General features: G+C 40.7%; 4 protein-coding genes across 5 annotated transcripts in view; 2 read left to right on the top strand and 2 right to left on the bottom strand.

Moving 5' to 3' along the window:
- Nucleotides 1-126: 126 nt before the first annotated feature.
- On the bottom strand, nt 127-2,418 carry mrpl44 (mitochondrial ribosomal protein L44). Its single transcript, XM_080512584.1, has 4 exons — nt 2,225-2,418; nt 1,022-1,490; nt 736-914; nt 127-604 (listed from the first exon to the last, which is right to left on the bottom strand). The coding sequence occupies exons 1-4, from the start codon at nt 2,401-2,403 to the stop codon at nt 430-432; spliced, it is 1,002 nt and encodes a 333-aa protein (XP_080368710.1). The 5' UTR covers nt 2,404-2,418; the 3' UTR covers nt 127-429.
- A 246-nt stretch (nt 2,419-2,664) lies between these two features.
- dnaaf1 (dynein axonemal assembly factor 1) lies at nt 2,665-4,518 on the top strand (the record flags this gene model as incomplete). The annotated part of the gene is made up of 2 exons (XM_080510333.1): nt 2,665-3,565; nt 3,707-4,518. 2 exons carry the CDS (start codon nt 2,665-2,667, stop codon nt 4,516-4,518), a joined length of 1,713 nt encoding a protein of 570 aa, XP_080366459.1.
- Nucleotides 4,519-5,055: 537 nt separating this feature from the next.
- On the bottom strand, nt 5,056-9,486 carry mffa (mitochondrial fission factor a). Of its 2 annotated transcripts, XM_080502977.1 has the most exons (8): nt 9,321-9,486; nt 8,591-8,808; nt 8,102-8,271; nt 7,928-8,019; nt 6,931-7,092; nt 6,260-6,316; nt 5,980-6,064; nt 5,056-5,889 (listed from the first exon to the last, which is right to left on the bottom strand). In XM_080502977.1, exons 2-8 carry the CDS (start codon nt 8,802-8,804, stop codon nt 5,758-5,760), a joined length of 912 nt encoding a protein of 303 aa, XP_080359103.1. In that variant the 5' UTR covers nt 8,805-8,808; nt 9,321-9,486; the 3' UTR covers nt 5,056-5,757. The 2 variants fall into 2 exon arrangements, with proteins under 2 accessions (XP_080359103.1, XP_080359102.1); XM_080502976.1 differs by lacking the exon at nt 6,931-7,092.
- Nucleotides 9,487-10,145: 659 nt separating this feature from the next.
- egfem1 (EGF-like and EMI domain containing 1) overlaps nt 10,146-19,017 on the top strand; it is a gene marked incomplete at its 5' end in the record, with an annotated part of 62,007 nt that continues 53,135 nt past the window's right edge. The window contains 4 exons of the mRNA XM_080510322.1: nt 10,146-10,156; nt 11,735-11,869; nt 12,379-12,488; nt 12,661-12,765. Of these exons, the coding sequence (XP_080366448.1) occupies nt 10,146-10,156; nt 11,735-11,869; nt 12,379-12,488; nt 12,661-12,765 (361 nt within the window). The remainder of the gene's footprint in view (nt 10,157-11,734; nt 11,870-12,378; nt 12,489-12,660; nt 12,766-19,017) is intronic.

Genomic DNA, 19,017 nt, shown 5'->3' with positions numbered 1-19,017 from the left:
AAATATGAACTCCTGTACAGGTTGCCAGTCTATCGCAGGGCTACCAGATACAATCAGACACTTGAACAAAACTTTTTGCAAAACAAAACGCACAAAACCTTATGATTCTCACAAAACCTACGCATTTTTATTGCATCTGAATAATATAAGGTTGAAACATTTCAGGCAACAGTAATTTGTCTATTTAATCCATGGAAAAATGCATCTCAAATCAGAATCCGACTTTTTATTTGGACAATCCCTTCCCGTCAGTCTGGGAGAGGTGACTTTTACAAATGAAATAAAATCTGACAAATAAACTTATTTAATTTATCATATTTTCCAGGCTCTAAAATGTATAGAACATTTACAATAAGTAAAATGCATTTATTCATATCAGAATTCCATCAACTGCACCTTCGTTGAAATATTTCATGCGCTTCAACTTTGTTAGTTGCTGGTGATTGAACTAATTCTTTGCTGTTGCTGCTGTTGCGGTGGAGAGAAGTCGAAGGGTCTGCGGTTCTCAGTGTATCCGAAAAGTTTCCGGAGAGCCACGCGGGCTGCCTCCTCCTCAGCTGCTACGAGTGTCTCTCCTGGACCTTGAGCCAGAAGTTTCTTGTCGCTGCACAGAAAAGAAAAGAGGAAATTGGCAGGTTACAAAAAACAGTCAAGAGTATTAAGAAATCTACTTTGCACTTGAGCTTCATCACGACCACTTGGTGTTGTTGAGAGCACTTACAACAAGATACATACCTATACAAGCCGACAAAGTAGAGCGGGAGGACAGTACTGGCTCCAGCAGATCTAATGAGCCGAGGCTCAGGCAAAGCAATGCTCCTCTTGGTGAGCTCCTCCACCAGGAGTCCCATCGGGTCGACCACAGTCCACATGTCAAACAGGTCCTTTCCTATCAGCTGAGTCACAAGGAAATCCTATGATGGAGACAAGAGACGCAGGAAATAAAATGTAAAGCACAATGTTACTTTCGGATCAATGGTCGTTCCCTTCAATGTGCTGCCGGGAGCCCAGTTTTCCTTACCCTGAGGAAAAATCCAGCCGCCTCTGCACCGCTGCTTTCCTGCAGAGCTCCGACCACCGCCATGAACGTAGACCGAAGCACGTCATCAGGAACAGGGAACTCTGCGCTCATCGTTAGATCTTCAAAGCCGAGATTTCTTGCTACATGTGTAACGACTTCAGGACCGGCGAGGTGCCTCACGATGCTCACCAATCCCTCGCTCGGCAAGCTGGGAAAGCTGGCCCTGCACCAGTCGGACAGAAAGTCTTGGGTGAACTCCGCTCCCTTGTTGCTCAGCTCGAGGTTATCTTTCAGGACGAGAGCGGTGGTCTCCGAGTCCACACCCAACGCCTTCCTCTTCTCCTGCTCCACACGCACGTAACAGGGGTTGACGAAGGCCGCTTTGAGGAGGTCGAGGGAGAAGTTTTCATGGAGGCGGGTGCTGAAAGCCTGAACCTCAGCATGGTAATCAAAGTTAGGCTGTTGGGACCTGTAAAAGAGTCAAACAGTCAAAAGTCAAACTAACTTTAAAGTTTGATTTCTTTACATAAGAACCACAAATTCAGGTGCAAAACCTTTGTCTATTTGGCTGCTCAGTATTACAGGCAGTTTTGTCAAAAGGCAATCCACAGTACTTTAGAAGGAATTACATTATAGAGTAATTAAGAATGTTAATCTTAAGCAATTATAAAAAAAAAAGACCAACATTAAAACAATGCAGTCAAAAAAGACATAACAATGAGAATTAAAATAAAATGTATTGTTTAATTAAAAGCCTGAGCAAATCACAGTGTTCTAAGAGCAGACTTAAAAGAAGTGTGTGTCAGATGTTCTCAGGTGTTCAAAAAACGAGTGGGAATAAAAGCTGCTTCACCTTGTTTCTTCCGAGTCTGCAGGGAACACTGAGTAATCCCATTCCAGTAAATCTGAGCTGTATTCAGACTATTCCGAGGCTTATTGCCATGAAGTAAGATTTTGAAATCAAAAAAGCAGCGCACACATCTCTACGTTTTACACCGGATACTTTTTGTGTCCACGCTGGGATTCGAACCAGGTCTCAAACGCTCAAGGTCAAGACTCAACCTGAAGGGCCATTATAAACAAAATTGAGCCTTATCATTGCCTTGTTCGTATGTTTTACCAATTTGACACAGATACTAAATAACATCGTGTTATTGTGCATATAGAGGACATGATTGGCCTTGAGACCGTCTCTGTCGTTACCGAGGTTTCGGCGGCGGAGGTCCTTCAAGCTTCAGTTTCTTCGCCATGAGGTACGTGTACGCTTTCATCCATCGCTTTTTCTCTCTGACCTGCGACAGTAAAACATTCCTGCATGTACGCTGGCAGTGAATTCCTAAAGTCAGAGCGCCCCGATTTAAAATGTTTAACCCCGACGCCATGTTGACCAACGCTAACTGCAGAGTACGGCAGGGAAATGTGCCCGACTGGAAACAGCTCACTGTATTCGCTGGGTCCCGGCGTTGCCGTGGAAACAAACATAAACGGTAACTCGACAAGGCTGAACGTTGGTGGATTTTTGTGTTCATACGACAAAGGATAGTCTATAAACCACAAAAAAGCAGGTATCGCTTAAATCTTTCTCCTCTCTTGTCCCGTAGTTTAATTTAAGTTTGGAAAATTTCTTTTTTTTTGAATGAAAGATGGATTTTGGAGAAATTGGAAGAAAAACAGACAGAAGTGTTACTGATTCAGTCGCAAAAGATGGAGCTCAAGAAAACCTGGAGAATAACAAAGAAGAAATCCCAAGCTCACTTATACAATCAGGGCCCAGGATGACCAAGAAATTCCTAAAAGACCACTGTAAGCAGAACAAACTGTACTGCACTCCTTACCTGAATGACACCTTGTACCTGCATTTCAAAGGATTCTCCACTATTGAGAACCTAGAAGAGTACACAGGCCTAAAGTGTCTCTGGCTGGAAAGCAATGGGCTTCAACAAATTAAGAATCTGGACGCCCAGACCGATTTGCGCTGCCTGTTCCTTCACCAGAACCTGATATACAAGCTGGAAAATCTTGAGCCGATGAAGAAGCTCTGCACCCTGAATGTGTCGAACAATTACATACAGGTCATAGAGAACATCTCCTGCCTCCCTGACCTGAGCACTCTGCAGATAGCCCACAACAAGCTGGAAACTCTCGCAGACGTGGAACATCTGAGTCAATGTTTGGCCATCAGTGTGTTGGACTTGTCTCACAACCTGTTAAATGACCCAGAGATCGTTTCCGTGCTTAGGTCGATGCCAGAGCTGCGAGTGCTCATTCTAATGGGGAACGAGGTGGTGAGAAAGATCCCAAACTACAGGAAGAACATGATCGTGCAGCTCAAACAGCTGACCTACCTTGATGATCGCCCCGTGTTTCCTAAAGAGAGGGCGTGTTCAGAGGCCTGGGCGACAGGGGGGCTGCAAGGGGAACGCGATGAGAGGCAGCAGTGGGAAACACGAGAGAGGAGGAAAATTCAGGACAGCTTGGATGGATTGAACCAGATTCGACAAGAGACTCAGAAGAAAATACACCTTCGAGAGCTCCAGGAGAAAGGTAAACGGCTTCCCCTACAAATCCTTACTGTATATAGATGTTTTCCAAAACTGTCTACAATTATTTGAGTTGCTGTACGTATTCTTGTTGTATTATATTTATCCAGTGATATGTCATGTGGACCTATTTCTTTTGTTTTAGGAGAAACTGAGGCTACCACCACTCCAGAGATGCCTGATGATTGTGCAAGTTTTGAGGAGTCAACTTCTTCTCAAGGAGAGAAGATTGAAGCATTGGTTCAGGGCATTGAAGAGGCCTTGCCAAGTCAGCATCAAGTCCAGGTGTTGCAAAATGAGGAGATAGAAAAGGACAACCTGTCAGAGAAAATTCAGGTTTCTGGAGAAGAAAAGGAAAGAGTGAACCTCGAGCAGGAAACCAGTGCTGGAAACATGTCCGAAGCAGAGCAGATAGCCGATAGTCTACAACAAAACCACTCAAGCGTGTTTCAATTCGTAAGGGATCAAACAAAGAAAGAGCAAAGGGACAGACAACCACCCCAACCAGTCAAGGTACATCTTTCTGAAGCAGACGAGATAATGCCAGTGCATGGCCCCGGTCCACTTGTCACAGAGCTGGAGGACACAGATGAGCTAGAAACCATTCAACTTCCATTCAGTGGTTCACTGCACCTCGATGACCTGCCAGATTTGGAGGAAGTGGACAGAGAAGACGTTATAGAAGTCTTGTTCTCTCAGCACGCTTTCAAACCCAAATTAGAAGTGATATCAGGAGGCAGCGTTGAAGAATTAACCGGAAATGTAAGTGAGAGCGCCTCCGGCTTTGGTCCAGATGCCGTGTCGTCATTGGTGATGAGCGGCTGCAACAAATCAACGGAAGTCTCCAGGAATTCTTCATCCCTGGTGTGTCTGGAAGATGCTGTCCCAGTCCCCACAAAGCAGACAGAAAACAAGAAGCCCTCTCTGTGTGGAAGTCTGATTGAGGAGCTGGACTGATACTTTCTAATGTGTCTGTGAAACACAGGCCTGATCACACAAACACTTGAAAATAGTAAAGGATAATTACATGCTTCGTATTTTTAGTTGAGTATTTGTTTTTTTTTTTAAATTGCTGTCATTGTGAAAAACTAAAATGTGTGACTTGACCTGGTATTTCTTTCATGGATATTAATTTCTAAATATGAACTCTTTGAATGAATTGTTCGACCATTGGAGCATTAAGTGTGGGTTTACAAAAATTACTTGGAAATAAAGACAATATATGTGGAAAATGTTTTAAATTCCCTTCTTCACAGCAACATTATCATGAAATGGTCTTTATAATCACTGTATCCTTAATGATGAAGGCAGATTTGTTTTATAGGCTTACATCTGACTTTGTACATCCACATATATTTTCACATGTATAGATGATTTGAGCTTTGTCATATTAGTTCTGTGCAAACTTAATTGTAAGGAAGATGACCTTTCAGGTGAAATAAGAAATAACAACTCTGGGATAAGTCTTGTGAGCCATATATTTAAATTTTCAAAATGGGGACGCTAAAAGTCAGACAGACTGACAATTTATATTCACACATATGACCAAATTATTCTAATTGGGGGGTTGTATTGTGGGAGGAATTCCCCACACCAAAGGCAAACAGGCATGGGAATAACATGCCGACTCTTCACTGAAATACCTCCTTCCCAGAATCAAACCTGGGTTTTCTAGTGAGGCGTAAACCGTCAAAATGGAAAAAAACTAAAACAAATCTTTTCTGCTGGAATGTTAAAAAAAATTACAACACATCATAGTTATAGTTTTACTGAATTGTCTTACATGTCCCAGTCGATTATTATGATCCAACCTGTCACCATTACAGAGCCGCAGGTCTCCACACTGCAGCTCCACTAATTCTATGTCAGAACATGAGTCTCCACTGCATCTTCTCATGGAGTCCAAAGCAGGAACAAGCACGAAGAAATATGTACAAGTTACACTTGGCAACAATATTTGGAATGAAACAAAACAAAATATAATGGAATAGCGAGCGTGAAGCAAGTGTAAAAAAATAAAACTGTACATGTATTAAATTAACCAAAACCTAAGATCATATCACCCCTGTGTGCAACAGGCTGTGCTTATGGCGAGTTCTCCTCGCACAGGGACAGTGCAGCAGGTAGTTAACATTTGACACATACATTAGGGACACTTTTCCTTTCATGCTGACGGAGGAAAAATAAAGGTCGGCTTTAACGTCGCATCCACACCCATGTGTTGACGAGCCAGAACGCCACAGTGACCGTGTACAGGATCATCTCTCTCTTTGCGCGCTCCTTGTTCTCTTCTTCCAAATGTTGCAGCCTGCGGTTCAGCTTGACGAGCTGTTGATGAATCAAAGTTAAGTTTCTTTTCATTTCCACAGTGGACTTTCGCAACAAAACATCGAAATTCTGTATCAATGAGAAACCAACCTGGCGTCGGAGTGTAGTTGCATCAACCACAGTCATGTCGTCAACCGTCCCATCCAGAGGCCCTTCATATGTCGACAGTGCGAGCCTTCAAAATAAAAGCCAGTCTGAGAACTCAGCCGATCACCTCCGAGTGGATTCACAGAGCAGATAATAAGACACTGCACAGTTTGGACTGTTCTAACAAGACTCGACCTCATTTCCGACCCGTAAGGAGAGAGCACGACAGAAAAGGGAGAGTACAAGGATAGAGGATCAGGATGAAGAGCCAGGGGAGGTTTACCTGGACTCCTGCAGGGGGTTGGAGCTTGAAGCCGACCCCCCTCGCAGTAATGGTTTGCTGAAGAGTGAGGAAAGAGAGAATTGGGGAAACGCTGAAAGAGAAACTCAGTGTTGCACACAACTTGCATGTCCCCCAAAACACCCTCACTTTTTTGTGTCAGCTGGCTAACACCTTTCATGACCTGTCATTGTGTCGAGTTTTACACAAGTGAATTAAACATTTAAAAATACTAAAACTGATTTCTCAAGTCTCAGCTTTGAGAAACATTCAATCTGATAAAATCAGCATTTGTTTTCACCATACTGAAACCAAAACAAGTACTTTAACTTATAACATCATTGGAACTTCTAGGGGTATGTGACATTTCAATATTTCAGTAACTAAAGCTGAACGATATTACTGGAGAAAAATTTCACAAAAATCCCAGTGTTTAAAAACATTAGTGCTGCTATTTTCTTGGATTAAGGCATGCTTATTAATACTGTTAGTTACAAGTAGTTAGAAAAGGATGATATTCCTGGACACGCAATTAAACACACAGTACTTAAGACTCATCAGAAGGTGAACAGAATAATTTCAAGGAGATATTTCAGCATGGTCTGCATTGTTCTTGCGCCGGACGTTTTGAAAATCTTAACCAAAAGACAATGACCAGACAATGGAGAGGTCACCTGCGAGGGTTCTCATCCAAGACCTCAAGAACCTGCTGGTAGGCCCGACGTGTGGTGGACTGGAGGAAAGATAGAACGCCGCTAGCGCTGTACAGGTTGTGATCTTCAGCCACGCTCAGAGGGGGACATGGGTGTACAGTGGCAGGGGGGAGTGGGCTCGGACTGCTCAATGCCCACCATTAGGAGCAGCCAATTAAGAAAATGAAGGGAAAAGTGGAACATAGGGTAGAAAAGGAGAAAGGGAAAGGAGAGAAATAAGGAAAGGAGACTATCCTCAACCGGCTTCGGAAACCAATATAAATAAAATTAACAGGATATATAGTGTCCCTGCCGACAACCACCAGGGCTTCAATGCAGTACAACACTCAATAAATACAAAAACAAACGAGTATTTTCAGCCACACAAAAGGAAGGATGCCAGATACCACTGCTGTGCATAACGTCATCAGCACATGGAATTTTCCCACCTTCCTATACGTCAGAAACAAATTCAAAAACCAGGTCACAATATGTCTTCATTTTGACAATTATTTAACAAACTATAAAGCCGTTTTAAAAAGCAATCTCTCAAACATTTTGGTAAAACTTGACATCCTATGTCGGTTTTCCAAAAAGTTTGTATCATTCTTTTTTTCCCCCCCTTCATAAGAGAGTGTGATTCTCCAGTGTACACTACTAAACAATTTCATTTTGTTTCACTAACCCTCAAATTAATAAGATAAAATGATACAATGTGCAATACATTAAAGTTCAATTTATTATTCACTCAATTGTTTAAAAAAACGTGACGTTAAAGGATTAGTGTCCACGACAAAAACAGTTGCCTTCATTCATTCAAGTTCTCTGCACAGCTCCCTGTGGCACAAATAAAGACCTGCTCGGCGACAACGCAGGCACAAGACAAAACAGAAAAAGAAAGCTATTCCATGCATATATAAATTGTTCTTATATCATATATAGTTAATGACCTGAAATCAGGCAAATGACCAATACTTACGCAGAATCATTATGAATCAACTGACTGTTATTACGGACAGCTGCATTCTCACTGGCTGAGCGTTCCCGTCGTAAACGTCCAAGAGGTTGCAACTAAAAACAAGGATTTTTGTTTTTAAGTCATTATTTAAGCTGTTGAATCAAGTCACAAAATTACTATCTTATAGTTGCTTACCCCCTCCTCGGTGTCTGGAGCCATCCGTTGCTCCTCTTCCAAAAAGTCCAGCGGTCGCTCATTAAGAGTGAGGACCCTCGGTGGAGTTTTAAGTGACAGTGCTTCGAGTGGTGTGGACTGAATAAGATCGAGATCTCTGGGTCGGGTGAATTGAGAGGCATTACTGTCTCCTGACAAATGCAATGACAACAAAAAAATGTCACAAAGTTAAAGTAGAATTCAGAGTAAGAATTTGTTGTGGTTTCAACTCAACCTCAAATGCTGAATAATAAGTAGTGAGTTTAACTATACTGTTACAGATTTATCTTTTTTAAATTTTGAAAGGTTCTTGATTGCAAATAGAGGAATATCTAAATTCTATCAATTTGTACGATGCTGTCATCTAATAGCAACATTATAATCATGACAGCCCCCAGTGAGATACAGATATTGTGTGGTGCTAAAGACTTTGAATGTTTAAAAATCATAATGATTCAAAGTTGCACAAACCTGAAAACACAATTCTCTCTGGGACTTGCATGATGACACCATGGGGGAGCCCCTCGAGGCCAACACCGGGGTTCTCGTGGGCTTGAGGAGCCACTTTGAGCATTTCTGGAACCCTCATCCTCTGGCTGATCCCCTCGGTGTAGTCCAGCTCATATTGGATCCGGTTCATCTCGGCCATCTCTGCCGTGGGGGAGGGGAAAGCTGCTCCATTCATTTTGCTGCACGGAATGAATTGTTTGGCCACACAACAAATTGTTAGTTCACCGAAGAGAGAAGAGGAAATGATCTGACTAATCCGAGTACTACAATTATTAACCTCCTGCCACACTGGACTTTCACCTCAATCAGACATAATCACATATGTCAGTGATAGAATATCCTCTGGGACATTCTGATACACTGCCAGCCCTGTTGCAGCTGGGATGAGGGTAGGGAGGAGTGAGGAATGGAAAATATGCTCGTGATAGCGTCATATGATGAAAACAGTTTCTGCTGGTGTGACAGGGAAACGGAAAGTGATACTACTAACCAGTTAGAGAAGATGTATTAACTATTTTTCCTGATGCCAACAGATAAGAACATCTACCACGACACATACAGTTAATAAAACATGCATTTAGTTCAACCTTAAAACTAATATCCACAGTTTAAAGTTGGCGGTTTGCATTTGATAAAGAAGTAAACAGCTGAGAAGCATTTCAAGCTAGCGCGGTAGTCATCTGTTTCTTACCGTTCGGTTTGTCTTTCCAGAAAATTATCTATCCAGGGAAAGTGTTTATCAAACACGAAATGAACCCGCGGAATGTGCTCCGGAATGTACAGTTAAATACAAGTTTTACAGACGCTTTTGAGCATCTCTTTTGGCAGATCAGTGAGAGGAACCTCCTCTCTTCTGTTTCCGCTTTACCCAAAACAGGACGTGACGTCAGTTAGGGGATCGGATGTAGAATTTAATTAATTTAATCGAGATTGTTTTTAATCGGGATTTTTACGTGAACACACTAAGGAAGATATCATTAAAAAAAAAAAAAACAATCTCAAAAGAGTCCCCTCATTACTATTTACTTGGTTGGTCTTATTTTCATTTCCCACAATTTTTCACGTTTTTTTTCTCACCCAAATCTTCATTTTTTAATACCGCACTAGGACAACAACGTCATCTCCTATGACAATTATATTTTAACTAAACGAGATAGAAAATTATGAAATAAATGCAGGGAAAAAGTTATACATCGTGCCTGGTGGTTTAATTATGCTTAGATGTAACTGAGCAAAATCTAACAAAACATTACAGTTGGTTTGTCAGTTTTATTTCTGCAGTTCTACTTGCCTTCAAGGCTGTATACATCTTCGCAGCAATTTCTTACATTTCCTTACATTTTAATCCTGAGTGACAACGTATTACAGTGGGATACGAGTTTGCAAGAAACTGTAAAGAAATTATTGCAACCAGAAACAAAAGCAATGTCATAGAGTGATTTATAGAAATAGAGAAGTCGCTGTGTGTTTGTGCATGCACTGTGCACATGTCGGTGTTGAGGGTGTGGGGAGGGAGATGGCCCCACAGTGAGTGTGGGTGGTGCGTTAACTCGAAGCCATTCAAAGTTTGTCACTGACACAAGTCCAGTCGTCTTTCTGCTTAATCCGGAATACCAATGCAGGATCATCTCAAAGTTTTGAGTCATGTGTGAGAGTGGATGCTCCTCATTTTACCTGTACAGAAGCTGCACAGATTGAATCCTTCTTTCCGTGTTGGAAACTGTCTGAGACGATGTTCTTCTCACATGTTTTCATTTTGTGTGAGATTTTATCTTGCATTATGCATGTCGTGTCATCCATGGAACCACAAGCTGGCATGTAAGTAATGTTTCCTACTTTGATCATTCGTACAGATTATTATTATTATATATATATATATATATATATAATTTTATTTTACATTAATTAAACTGATCAAGAAAGCTTTCATTTGAAACAAGCGACGTGCAATCTAGATTAGTACTGTAAAAGAAAGTTACACCGATTACACCCATTTTTCTTTTTACAAATCATTAAAGTTTTTCTTTTGTATTTTTAGTTCCTTTGCTGCTGCTTCTTGACTTACTCGCATTATCCACTAGGCGTCTCTCTTTCAGGTCCCTTGTGCGCTTTATAGCAGCCTCCTAACGTGCCTCTGCCTAATAACTTCCACAGGAATGTGTTCTTTTTGGATAGTGCCCTACCAGAGGCTTTCAAATTTAAATAGGCTGTGCAAGACACGATTTAAGGAATTGTTTTCATCACAGGAGAAGCAGAATACTTCCTCTAATTAACTTCAGTCTCCTCTATATTAAATCCAGATGGCTTTTGCAGCAGGACACCTCGGTAGTTTACCTGCCCTGACAACTCTGAAGGATGCAGACAGAGGCAGTGCTGTACAGTTCAAACCTGTCAGGAGAATTTTCCTTGTAAAAAAAACAAACAAAAAACCCAGGGCGACAGAATACACAGAAATCAGACTGAGATTTGAAAAAGTTTAAGACAATTTTATTACATTATTCTTGCAAGAAGAGACAATGTCACAGTACAGCCTTTGCATGATTGTCCAGGAATCATACAGTGCCTTCTTAAAGGCTGAATTGTTTTGAGGCTGCAGTGAAGGACACCAAAAGTAGCACAGAGGTTCCAACATTGCTGACACAGGTCATCCCCGAACACAGACTGCAAATTATACATCATTCTTTATGAGACAAAACAAGATTTCTCTAACAAAATCGATAGGCTTGCTAGATCACTATCATCAACACATATTCCGTGGAAGAATATCATTTTGGTCTGTAACCCCCACCCCCCCAAACAATTTATAATTTAATCCCTTCCATCTCCTATGTAAATTGCATCCAATTGGAAACACAAGTGCGAAGCATTTTATCAACCTGGATGTTTGACATTTGATCAGTATACATATGGTACAATGTCAGCGTTCAGAGAGTCTTATATTACAGTCAAGCTTTTGGCAGCTTCGTCTCATTTCAGCCACCAACAACACTGAAAATACTGTCAAATACAATGCAATGAAAAATTGAAAGTCTCCATAAAATCAAATATTCATTTCTCATCTCCCTAACTCTTTAAAACTGAAATTTCTGTGATTTGCATGACCAGGCCAAATGTTTGTGCTGACCAGGAGATGTACATGATGGGGGGCCGTAAGCCTTGTGTCCAGGCTTTCACCCGCATGGTACAGGTGTGGAAACAAGGCTGCACAGGCCGCAAGTGGTGCCTTGGCTATGAGAGAAGGTAAGTGCAATCATGATCTCACAAAGCACATATTACATTTTTTTTTTTTTTAACTTACAAAGACATTTCACAGACTAGCGCAGCTGTAATGATGGGTGATGAAGAGGAGTGTCTTACTCCAATACATATAGCACTCACTTGGTAAAAATACATTTGTTATCATATGCACCACTAGAATAGCTGATGTTCTATATTCTGCACATCGGAGTTCACATGATCCATTTCGTCTTCATAGCCCGAAGCACAAGTGTCAATTTAACCATCACAGATTTAATTATTACGTTTTTGGATCACAAGCCTCAAATGAAGTCGATTAGAGTGGAGTTATTTCTCCTGTCAAAGCCATATGTGGCTGGAGCTGATAATCCTATAATAGAGCCAATATTAAAATAACAGGCCCTTTCATTTGCTAATGTGCATCGTGCCTTGTTGAGATCATTTTGAGCTGTATGAGGTTCATGAACTCTTGTTATTTATCATGAGACTGCAACATATTTTTCCCTCCTCAGGACAGCCTACTACACCACATACAGACAAGTGTACAACATGGATTTACACACCGTCTATAAGTGCTGCCCTGGCTGGATTCAAAAGGATGACGAGATGGGCTGTCTGCATAGTGAGTAATGACATTTCTCATTTTGCTGCTGTGAAGTTTTAGTGAAATGCCTCAGCTTGATTGAACTGAGAACGTGGCAGTATTTCTGATTGATTAGAATGTGCCTGTGTATGATGACAAATGTAGATAAGCATGGATAAATCAGAAGTATAACGTCATGTTGCATCTTCAGGAGTATGCAGCGATAATACATGCTTCAATGGAGGGAGATGTGCAGAGACTGGAGACCATGTGTGTTACTGTCCGTTGGGCTTCAAAGGAACACGATGCCAGTATGGTGAGTTTTCATTCCCCAGTGTTTAAAACGAGACCTTTAGACCTCACCTTTAACGCTCACTTTTACAGTAGAAAGTCAACTTGCAGCATTTAGAGTCAGCAAACTCGCTCACATCCTTGGTAGACCTCAGGTTCAAACGTTTATGGGCCCAGGTTAGAACTTATGCTTTCACTCTGCAAAACCAGGAGGAGCCTGCTGCGTAGCTGGGAGTGGACAGGGCTTCACTGTGGGGGCTCTGGGTAGTTAAAGGTGGAAGAAATGCTCACTTGGAGGAATGGTTTCCTTTAAAGGAAGTTGCCTGGAGTGCTGTGGCCAACTCAGCTGAGACTTTACTCTGGAAAAACTGAATGCTGTGAGGATGTCTTTAATTTGAGTTTGATGCAGTAAGAAGCTCAGAATAACAATATTTTACAAATTTGCATTTTGGGAACTGAATAGTTTCATTGTTACTGTACAGGTAGAGAGATTAAAACATTTTTCCATAAAAGTGCTGAAGGTAAAGGGGACAAGAAATCCTCTTTCGCCCAGTGGGATTTTGGTATCTTGAACCCTGTTTTCCATTTCTCTTAATAAATCCATGAAAATGCTACTTTCCATACTTTCTCAAGGATTCATTAAAAATGTTTTTAAATTGATTAGCGCTTGGGGGGAAATACATTTTTCTTCAAGTCCATGAAATACAGCAATACCTTGCTGAAAGGGATCCTCTATTTATCCTCTATTGTTTCTAGAGAGGTAATTTCTTGTGTTGAAGTAGCAGTCTCCACTGATTGTTTGCCTGCTGCTTGTAAGATTTTCGAAAGCGTAAAGATAATTGCTCTTGTTCCTATCCTTTGTGCTAATCTAACTTCCGGTGGGATAGTGTTAAGGTATGGAAAACCCATCAAAGGTTTCATCCTGGTAATGTTGAGGACTTAATAGTTCAGTAGCCTGGGCCTCAGGCTTTTAACAACAGCTGAAAAGTACCAGGGAAGTGGTTCAAGAAAATAGCTATAATTTGCTGTAAACTTGTTTAAAACCTCACTGCCACTCTTGACCTAGAACTTTGCCATTTTATGACCATTGTCTGTGCACTTTACTGTCCAAACCTGGCCAGATCTAAAACAGGAGGTTGGTTGTTACTGTTTCAGAAGAGCCCTCCAGAGACAGAGTGGTTCGCGCAGGTTCCTGCCTACAAACATAGAAACACATTCTGCAGAGGCTTTCCTGCCTGATTCCATGACTTTCACTGGAGAGAGGACCTGGCCAAGCTTTATAAAGTCCTTCCTTTTGCTAAGGCATTTCGCACAAACCTGTTGTTGTCTGCGAGAGGCAGCTCCACTGTTTGTTTTGACAGGGACCCTTTGGCTTTCACACACCAAAGTGACAGATTTGGACCAGTGATATAAGATCTAATGAGTTTCTCCTTTTGGTCTTTTTCATAGTGTGCAATCCTTCATAAATGGTCAAATCTCTGCTCTCAACTTTTTTCTGAAAAGTGTTTTTCCTTTTCTCATCTCTCGAGACAGATTTATCCGCTTTCTTCTGCCAGAATCGTTATAAGGGAAAGAGAGTTTTCCAAACTCTTGTTTCCAGCCAGGTTTCCTCACCGTACCTTGGCTTGATACGGAAGCAAGTACATGGACGTACGATTCTCTGTTGTAAGGGTTTGGCCAATTTCCCATAAATAATATCTGTTAGATAAAGTTGCAGTTTACTACACTACTATTGCTAGTAATGCGTTCTCATCCAGTACAAGCAATATAATATAATTTATGCGTTTATCTTACGTCTTTTTTTTTTTTTTTTACTACTACAATATTGTCTTGGTTGGTCTAAAACTACTGCTACAACTGATTACTGCTGCCTGGGTCTCGTATGACTGCACTACTTTCCTGTCTCTCAGAGAATTGAGTCAAAAGAAATACTGCCGGTGTTATGTAAACAGTGTTCATGTTTATTGATAGGAAATACTATTAATTTTATTGTTTCCCAGCTGTGACTCACCAATAAAGGTGCTTTGCATTTTTTGAGTATCACACAGTTCAAATGAAATCTTAATCGCCTACTTAAAATGAATGCAAGTCCTTATACGTCATTATAATAAAGTGACATAATGCCTTTTGTATAGTATTAACTCCTGAAGTTTCTCTCAAATTGCTCAACAGTTTAACCAAGTGAACAGTATTAAGGTGGTGCAATCGTCTAATATAAGACCTTAAAAACAATTTCTGAAACTAAACTTTTGGGAAATGTTTTGATAAACGACTGCATATGTAATGAGAGGATTGGTTTTAATCTACAGCTCCTTAGACACAGAATGTCACAGTGTTTCTGGGCGACTTTGATTATTGTGATAACCAGAAGAAAAAAAAATCTGTCCCACTAAAACAGTGCCAAATATTGTTACCAAGCACATCTTCCACAAGAATTTGTAAGAATTTGATGGAACAGACTGATTTGACTGACATTGTAATCAACACGCATGCAATGAACTCAGAGTAAGACCAATTGATGCATTCTTCAAATATGCTTAAAATTACCACCACAATGCAATTTATCAATAATTGGAATTTGACAAGTGGTCGAAAAGTGAGGGAGGCCACATTTGACATGAAGGCCACAGTTTATCCTTTCCCCATTTGAAGGATCACATCAACTGTGAGAGTGGATGTCATTGCAGTACATTAATAAAGTGGTGAGTTATTTCAAATGAGATGGCTAACAGCCAGATATTATTCCAAATACAAACTATGAATGGTATCAACCATGCTTTAGTAAGAAAAGCAGCCAAACACCAGTGAAAATGAAAAAAAACCCACAACAATATGACCATATATTTTTTGTTGAATGGTATGAATTAGTGCTTTGGATGATGTTTGTTCTTTACAACAGAAATAAAAACTCAGTTGTAAGACGTTGAGCTTGACAGTAAGTTCAGTGTGGGTTGCCTGAAACAGAATTACCCAGAGAGACTTGAAACATATGCACATTAAGGAAACTGTTCATTATTAGATTTGCATTGTGAGCTTTTACATTCCACATTGACAGACTTACTGCTATCCTCCATGTGATTCATGTATGATGGAGGAAAAGCAGATACAGTAAAGGAACAGGAATGCTTGACCTCCGTAGATTTCTCTTGGACTAATAAGTTGGAAGTACTTGTTGTGCTTTGCAGTCATGAAGATGTTTCACAAGAACTCACCAGATTTATGATATGGTGCTTCCTGTCAGCATGTTTTCCCATGTGCTTTAAATAGCTGTAATGTCTCTGGGTTTATCTGGTTGTAGGTCAGTGTGAACAGTATATCATGCTGTCTTTGAGTTTCTACATTATGCGCTACACCTGTACTGGAACCGGCAGCAGTGCATGTGAGCAGCTGTTTAATGGCATAGATAAATCAATCATTTCAAATTTCTTCAGGAGAGTTGCTTTCTTGTATTCAGCATCAGTGTTGTGTTACTTTTTAAGAGCTTCTTGCTCAGATGGCATTAAGGCTATTCTGTGCATGTTCGAACATACAGCTGTGCTTGGGCTTATGCACGGCTTAAGAGCTGACGTGTGTTGTCCAGGGTTGGAGGTTTGATCTCCTGCTCCACATGTCCTTCAGAAAATAATTGGACAGACATGCTGGCATTCTGTACGTTTCCCGCACGGCAGCTCTGCTGTCACGAATGAGGGAACGAGACAACAACTGTGATGTCTTCTGTGTTAACAGTGGAAAGTTCTGTCTAAATGAAGTGTTTAAGGCTTTCTATCATTTTATGAAAGCAGGAATGTGTATTGACAATGGAACCTGTAGAATGATATCCAGTAGGTAATGTTGCACTCAAGAGTAACTAGGAATGATCCCACTTCCTTGTTGCTAAATTGCATCTGAATAGAATCAAACTGGGAGTTTTGGAGAATTCACATCTCATGGCAGCGGTTTATATAACTTTATGGACCAATATTTTATTTTCATCTTGACTTTGCTCGCACCTGTATGCATAAATCTGACCACTCCCTTTTGTCACCTCAGTGAAAAAGACACCGTTTGTAACTATAAAGCTTTATTGCGATGGTTGTTGCTGACAGAAATATGGTGTGAAAATAAATGGTACCTCCTGAGTTTTATTTCATTCTCCTCTTGCATGTTTGCACAAGCCGGTGTGCGTCTTTCCTGTGTTCGGCTGTGACTCAGAAGGCAGCCATGTGACTTATTTGTTATTGTCATGGGAACGCTACCAACTGGGAAGTGGAGTGGAGTATTAATGTACTGCAATGAGTGGGAACTTCCCAGTTCGTAACTAACTTTCCCAGTTCCCAGCTGCATGAAAGCAGCATGGACTTTTTGCAGGATTGTGAACCACGACATCAGTGGCTATCTTCGATGTGATGTAAGCATATAACTGTTTTACAAAGTTTTTAGAGCATCTTTCAATTTTTTCAAATGCCTCATAGACATGGCACGGTTGCCTGTACGAATGTCGTTATGCTGCCACGGTGAATAAAAAAATTATGTTTTCTATTAGAACTCAGAAAGAGCTGGCACGGAAATAGCTTTACTGGACATATTGTCTGAATTTCCACATGCTGATAAATTGTAAGGTTACATCTTGCTTTTTCTGAAGACATCGCATCTTGGTAATTATTACTGAAGCATCTAGCGGGATAAACTCTTACAGCTCTCATTAGCTTGTAAATTGAAATCCTAAAAATGTTTAAAAACTAATCGGAATTACTGACTTGCAGTCAAATAAGCAAATCGCCCTCTAGTGAACATTTTACCGTTTAAAACCTTAAGAGTGTAATATTTTTTTTATTCACTGATAGAGAATCAAATGAAATCTAACTGGCAATAAAATTAACATTAAATATCCTCATATAACAGACGCATTTTGTAAAGGCCCTGCACTTCTCTTTGTTTCCACTTTTGTGGTCTGAAAAGGGCTTTTCCATGTACACAAGACATGTACACTAGACAACACAATCGACAACCTGAGGAATTAGATACCATATCAACTAAAGAGCTGCAAATATGTGCTTTTTCTCATTTGCCATAATATTTACCATGATACCACAAGTAAAACAATATCCACTTCATGCGTGGACACGTTATGGTTGGTCAAAACTGTGAATAATGACACAAAATGTGTTTTTTTATTTTTAATTGCACAGTCCAATAAGTCGGCTGGGAGCAAATAACTCCTTTTTAATCGTGTCACTAACACTTATAAATTCTCAAGTGAGTAAAGTGCAGGGATATGGATCATGAAGGGAGTGCTGCGAAGGCAATAAATCAGCTTTGTCCTTTCAGCGCAGTTCACCCCTGATAGATTTCAGGTGAGGGGAGAATATATACTGATCGCAGAGCTGACTCTGGAAACAATTCAAGTCAAACCCGATGCTCTGCCCCTTCTCCCCTCTTTTCAGCACTCATCATCAATTGGTCTCTTGAACGGTTGCTCTCTTTTGTGTTCATGCCAAGATGCAGTGATGGCGGAGTCCACTGAGTGTTGCGGGAGCCGGGTCCCCACCTGCTTCTAATCGCTGACATGAGACAGTAGGCTTTGTCCATGGAAATGTATGTCAGCCGCTGACACCAAGGCTCTGGTGTTGACAATGTGAGGTAATAAACAGCCTGGATGAAGTCCAAACCATGCGCTGAGACACTGGAGCCCGCGCTGTAATAGTTGTATTTACCCCGGCTTGTGAATACCACTCTGTCTGACTCTATTAAGCCTGGGATTAGACCTTGCTTTGGGATACCTGGAGCATGGGTCTGCTTGAAATTAAGAGACCATGGGCACATAACTGTGTGAGGACAGAAACCATCTGGTCCTAACTAAAGAAGTCTGGTTGTTTTCAAAGCTTTTTATGGAAACGTGCTAATGGACAGAGTCTAAGACTGGGTCCTGTTGTATTCACAGTTCTTAGCTACTTGTGAAAAGACAGTTAATGATGTCAGCAAGTATGAGGATTTTTGGATAAATGAGGAGATTCAAGCAGAAGCAAATATTTAAACATACATTAAAACAATATTTTGACTTTAGGGGAAATGTGTAATTCTAATGTTGCTCATCTGATTTTTCAAACCAGCCAAAGGAGAATTTATTGTCTAGAAGGTTTCATGAGAATCAATAAATATAGTATGGATAGTGATATTCCCATGTTGTCAGCTGAGAAAATTTTTCAAAAAGCCTTATGAAATGTAAATCACATTTTCTACTCATGGGACTCTTTCCTTTAATTCTTTATAAAGAAATCTTGGGATCCCATAGGCTCGG

This window comes from Blennius ocellaris (assembly GCF_963422515.1).
Source record: "Blennius ocellaris genome assembly, chromosome: 2".
Lineage (NCBI taxonomy): Eukaryota > Metazoa > Chordata > Actinopteri > Blenniiformes > Blenniidae > Blennius > Blennius ocellaris.
The sequence above is the reverse complement of the archived record's forward strand: the minus strand, read 5'-3'. Positions and strand labels throughout refer to the sequence as shown.